The sequence below is a fragment of the Podarcis pityusensis genome, assembly GCF_964106645.2.
Source record: "Podarcis pityusensis genome assembly, chromosome: 5".
NCBI lineage: Eukaryota > Metazoa > Chordata > Lepidosauria > Squamata > Lacertidae > Podarcis > Podarcis pityusensis.
This window is the reverse complement of record NC_138032.1, coordinates 74,564,038-74,570,037: the sequence shown is the minus strand read 5'-3', so window position 1 is coordinate 74,570,037 and position 6,000 is coordinate 74,564,038. Positions and strand designations below refer to the sequence as shown.

The 6,000-nt window shown below is 40.3% G+C and overlaps 1 protein-coding gene across 6 annotated transcripts in view; it reads right to left on the bottom strand.

The window, feature by feature from the left end:
• Window positions 1-703: 703 nt before the first annotated feature.
• RHOBTB1 (Rho related BTB domain containing 1) overlaps window positions 704-6,000 on the bottom strand; it is a 62,203-nt gene continuing 56,906 nt past the window's right edge. For all 6 annotated transcript variants that reach the window (XM_081004956.1, XM_081004958.1, XM_081004957.1 and 3 more), the window contains one exon: window positions 704-4,597. In XM_081004956.1, the coding sequence (XP_080861082.1) occupies window positions 4,428-4,597 (170 nt within the window). In that variant the 3' untranslated portion in view covers window positions 704-4,427. The remainder of the gene's footprint in view (window positions 4,598-6,000) is intronic.

Below are 6,000 nucleotides of genomic sequence, written 5' to 3'. Positions count from 1 at the left end.
GGTCCTGGAATGATGACAGTGGGCATAACCATTCTAGCGAAGTACAGGGGTGAAAAACAACGATCCCACACTGTTGTGAAAGCCAGGCTGGGAGACTGTAGAACTCTACAGTCAGAGCAAAACTTCAGGCTGAGTCTGTCTTCTCTCAATAAAGCTTCAAGGACTCAGAGGTTCCCTGAACACAAAGGGACTGGTGTTGGTGGAGAGAAAAATTATATAGGGAACAGCAATGGAACAGTTAATTTCACCGGTTCTGAATGAAAAGGACTATGTGCAGATAGAAAAATTTTATAACACATTCCGAAACCGAGATGAAGGGAAGTCAGTCAGTGTTGTGTGTTATGTAGTTAATGTAGTTAATTTGTTGTCTTATGTCAGGAGTATATATATATTTTATATATATATATATATATATATATATTTTTTTTTTTTTCTTTATTTAGTTTTTTTGGTGTGAATGTGTTGTGTTTGTCTTCTTTGTTTGTATGGTGTTATAAAATAAAATTTATTTAAAAAAAAAGAAAAGAAAAGGACTATGTGCAAACTCTAGCTTGTTGGTCTTCTTCCCTGACCTGTTAAGAATAAACCCGCCCTGAAATATTCAACATGCAATACTTTCTGGCTATATTTTTTGGAAAAATGCATCTTAAATGTAAAAGATTCATTGTGACGATTTGAAACTAGACCCAATAACCAGGAAACATTTATAGCTAAACAATTTTTTTATTGAGGTTTTTTTTTTGTTTGTTTTTTGCAAAATAAAACAAAAAGAACCCCCCACCAAGATTAAAGGCCAAAGGCAGAATTAAACCAAATGAACCAGCCACTTGGTTACAGTAGCTGATAACTAATACAGCTGGTTATTATTGCATATACCCCTGGTTCATTTATGCACGTCCATGTCAGTTTGGCAAGATTACAATCATAGAGAAGCTTTGGTTTTGTAAAACTTTAGTAATAGTAATACTTATCAAAACATATAACCTGCTAATATAATTCAGGCTCAATCTACACGGAATGGCACAGACCCATTTGTCTAAATCATGATCTGCCCCCAACCCATATAGCAAGTATCAACTGCTTCACAGGTAAAGGGAGCTAAGCGCTCTCACCTTGTGCCTCCTGTGTACTTTGTCCCTTCTCTCTCTCCATAGGACCTCCTCCCCCATCACTACCTAATATTGGATACAACTGGTTGCAGTTAGGGTACTCCTTTTGCTTTACAAAGGAGGCCCTCGGACCCAGGCTTAAAATAACAGGTCTGCTCCTTTCACATGAAATTCAAGCCTCAGCAACGGTGGTTTCGCTAATGATGAACACACTACTGCTGACCATAAGTTTATACCATCCAGCTTGCAGTCATTTTTCGCTTCATAGCCCTTTATCAGAGTGCAATGATCATTCCTTTTGGGTAAATGGAGCTGGTCTTTTAATTTCTACACTGAAACATATTTCTTACTGTCCTCGCCAGAGGTTCTAGCTTCATCTATCACCCAGAACCTGGATTATTTTGGAAAGTTGGGTGGGCTTTGCCACTTTTCCTGTCCTTAGCAACCTGGTTTGGACTCAAGGTTGGGTTATAGTAGGAACAGAAAATGGGACAGCTCTTCCAAAGGGCATGTTGAGGCACCTGCAGGAGAGAACAAAGGAAACCAAGAAAATGCAGTTGATAAGCTTGACTGGAGAACTATACGTATAGCAGGAATAGGCGACTCTTTGTTTTTCCTCTAAAGCTTCTGCCACTGCTCCCACCCCACCCCTGGCTTAAGCACAATGCTCATAACTCTAACCACAACTACCTTCTGTGGCAAAGTTCAGGGCATGCTAAGATGCCAAATCCATCAACTCTGCCTGCACATAGTGTTCACTCGCCTCCAGTCTGCAATACTTGCTTCCTAAATATTTATTTCCCTCCCTAATTCTCCATATTAATTGGTGGCCAATGTGGGGGTTAGAAAACTCCCAGCATGCTGCTCTTCCACATGGTTGGAAACAGCTGGGGCACCAAAGTAACATCTAGGCTAGATCTCAAACACTTCACACACAAAATGAAATGCCACCACATAATATGTAGTAGTGCATTTACTATTGAACATTAGCATCACTGCCAGTGGGGCTATTGCCAAAGATAAGGGAAGGAAAGTGATGGGACAGGCTTCAAGCCAAAACTGGTGTGAGTGGAAAACAATTTTAGGAGTTCATCAATTAGGTGCATAAACCAAGGCAGGTGGGGGGAGGAATCAGTTGCTGGCTGTGAATGTTCCCCTGCTTGAAAGGCAGTCTTTAAAAGCTCTCTTATGCTATCCTTCCCCCAAGTAGCTCAGAGGACAGAGATCATAGAATCATAGGATTGTTTAGTTGAAAGGGACCCTGAGGATCATGTAGCCCAACCCCCTGCAATGCAGGAACATGCAGCTGTCCTGTACGGGGATCAAACCTGCAACCTTGGCGTTATCAGCACCACACTCTAACCAACTGAGCTATCCAGTTGCTATGCATCCAGATGGAGCGCATGTTGCATTTTATCCCTGCAGCAACTCTGTAAGGTAGGTTAGGCTGAGAGAGAGAGAGAGAGAGATGGCTGCAAGGTCATAGAAGTAAGCTTCACAGCTGAACAGGGATTTGACCTCAAGCCTCCTAAGTCCAGCACATCACCCATTATACTACACTGGCTCTTTTGGGAAGGAATTATCTAGTTTACTGCTAAAATATTAAGACGTGATGCAGAAAAGCCTCAAAGCGTTGTAAGCTTGGTGTGGGGCTGTGCATGCATTATTAAAACAAAAAACATTTGTCGTTTCTCTTTTCTCTCTCTCTTTTTTTACTTCATTAGTTCTAGATATAATTTTATTGTATTGTGAAAACTTTTAATAAAAATTTCTGGGGGGGGGGGGGGGAGGGAGCTTTTCCTGGGATATCTTTTGTAGCATATTTAAAAAGGCAAGACATACTTGTACACCTTACTGACCTGACAGCAGCCATGGGTAATGGGCTTCTCCATATAAGCCTGACTGGTGGTGCCTGCAAAAACCCTTCTTTTGTTACAGGTGGCGCAGTTGTGGTGTATCCACCACAGACCTCTGGGGTGCGAACTCTATACCTGGATAGACCAGCTCAAAGTGCATTAATGCCTGATGATGCACATGGAACATCTTACAGAGGCAAGCAGTTTGCCCACGCTGCCATCATGTCTGTTTCGGTGCTCGGAGATTATTTGGGCCAGAATACCATTGATGGTGAATAGGTGGGTGGGTCGCTCCTATATGAATATAACGGAAGGGATCAACTTATCTCCATAGCCCTTACTTAACATGTGGATATTCAACAAGCAAGCAAACAGTTTTAAATATACAGATATTTCTTTAAAAGGCATAGACAACTATAAAGAAACAAACCAAGTAATTAACTAAAAGTCTTACTGCCTTTAGGTTTAGGTCCCTAGGAAATCTGCAGTGGATAAAGACATAAGTGTAATGAGGTCTTCTAATTATTTTAAAATGGTCCTTTTGAAAATAAAGACATTGAAAGCCATGGAACACATAAAAGAGGAAGTATTAAATTTCACACGGCTGTTGCATTCTGCCCTTACATGGCAAATACTGAAAATACATCGGGTGCAGCTGAAAAGGTAAATTACACTTCATATTCTTCAGCTGGGGGGGAAAAAGATATAAATTCTGTATAACTTTGTTGTCACTGGATCATGTTACATCCCATTACTTCAGAAAAAATAAGGATCTAATTGTTGTGAATACATAGTGTTTGGGAAGAAGTGGGGGTGGGGGGGGTGGGAAGCCAGTTGCCTAGCAAGAGTTGGTTTGTTGCTAGGATGGCAATTTAAGCCAGGGAGGTTTGTCAGAGATGTTCATCATATTTCATTGTACTTGCAAGAGGAGAAACAAAAGAAACATAGTCTAAATCAAAGAGTTCCACAATAACTGTGGTCTGTGAAAGAACAATGCTGAAATAAAGACCTTCACATACATACACAACTGTATAAAAATACTGTCCACTTTGGAGATTGAAATATTAATTGCTGGGATTTGTTGTCAGTTTGTATAAAAAAAGAAAGAAAAAGAAAACCAATACTGATTTTATACAGTATTTTAGCTTATAAACAAACAAACAAAAATACAAACATTTGACATTTTAAGGAGCAGTTTCACACCCACTTCAGGTGAGCTTGTGCTTGTTGACCTTAGAGATGATAAATGCACACAGGTGGAATAAAAACAAGTGCCCCAAATATCTGCACAATCCACCAGAAACTTCTGTGGAAGCACCATTGAAATGAACTCCCATTTACTTCAATGGCATCTGGTACAAGAATGGTTCTCAGTGGACTGAGGTGCTCTCCTTCATGATAAGACTTCCTCTAAAGAAATGTTCTCCAAGCCACTCTATTGATAGGTTTGCCTCTCCTTTTCTCAGACAACAACTGTGGAGGAATTCCAGAAGCACCACTTTCGTTTTGAATGATGTTTATTCAGTGCAATATCTTCCTTTTCTCTTTCCTTTTTAACACGCTGGAAATGATCTTCTTCCTTAAGGTACCACACTGGAGGCCAGCGGTGCCTCTCGAAATATTCCTGATTATCTGTAAACAAACAAACAAAGAAGTCCCCAAATAACTAACGAATTCTGTAACTAGGACAACATTTTAATTCTGCTAATAGTTAGAAATTAGTTTTTATGGCATCAAGACAGTTAAGAAAAGTAGTTACTGTTACTTCTACATACCAGAACCTGAAATCTTGTGCAAAAATCCAGGAAAATCTCAGGCTTCATTTTTCAAATCAATATGTCATGTTTCTAGTTCTCAAGGTACATGACTGGTAATGTGTGTAATTCCAAATCTGCAATGGAGAACTAAGCTCTCCTCTATCTAGTTTTGCATTTTCAGATAATAGGGAAACTAAAAAAATAGGTATTTGCAAACTGTATTTACGATACAACATACAATGCTAGAATACAATAGCTTAAAAATAGAAATTCAAACTTTGCAACGATAAGAGATGCTGCAGAAATAAAAGAAGTACACACACAACAGCAGTACATAATAGCTCTGTTCTAATGTCAGACAATAAACAGAAAGCTAGAGAGTTCCAGAAAGACATCTACTTCTGCGTCATTGACTATGCAAAAGCCTTTGACTGTGTCGACCACAGCAAACTATGGCAAGTTCTTAAAGAAATGGGAGTGCCTGATCACCTCATCTGTCTCCTGAGAAATCTCTATGTGGGACAAGAAGCTACAGTTAGAACTGGATATGGAACAACTGATTGGTTCAAAATTGGGAAAGGAGTACGGCAAGGCTGTATATTGTCTCCCTGGTTATTTAACTTATATGCAGAATTCATCATGCGAAAGGCTGGGCTGGATGAATCCCAAGCCGGAATTAAGATCGCCGCAAGAAATATCAACAACCTCAGATATGCAGATGACACAACTTTGATGGCAGAAAGTGAGGAGGAATTAAAGAACCTTTTAATGAGGGTGAAAGAGGAGAGCGCAAAATATGGTCTGAAGCTCAACATCAAAAAAACTAAGATCATGGCCACTGGTCCCATCACCTCCTGGCAAATAGAAGGGGAAGAAATGGAGGCAGTGAGAGATTTTACTTTCTTGGGCTCCATGATCACTGCAGATGGTGACAGCAGTCACGAAATTAAAAGATGCCTGCTCCTTGGGAGAAAGGCGATGGCAAACCTAGACAGCATCTTAAAAAGCAGAGACATCACCTTGCCAACAAAGGTCCGTATAGTTAAAGCTATGGTTTTCCCAGTAGTGATGTATGGAAGTGAGAGCTGGACCATCAAGAAGGCTGATCGCCGAAGAATTGATGCTTTTGAATTATGGTGCTGGAGGAGACCCTTGAGAGTCCCATGGACTGCAAGAAGATCAAATGCATCCATTCTTAAGGAAATCAGCCCTGAGTGCTCACTGGAAGGACAGATCGTGAAGTTGAGGCTCCAGTACTTTGGCCACCTCATGAGAAGA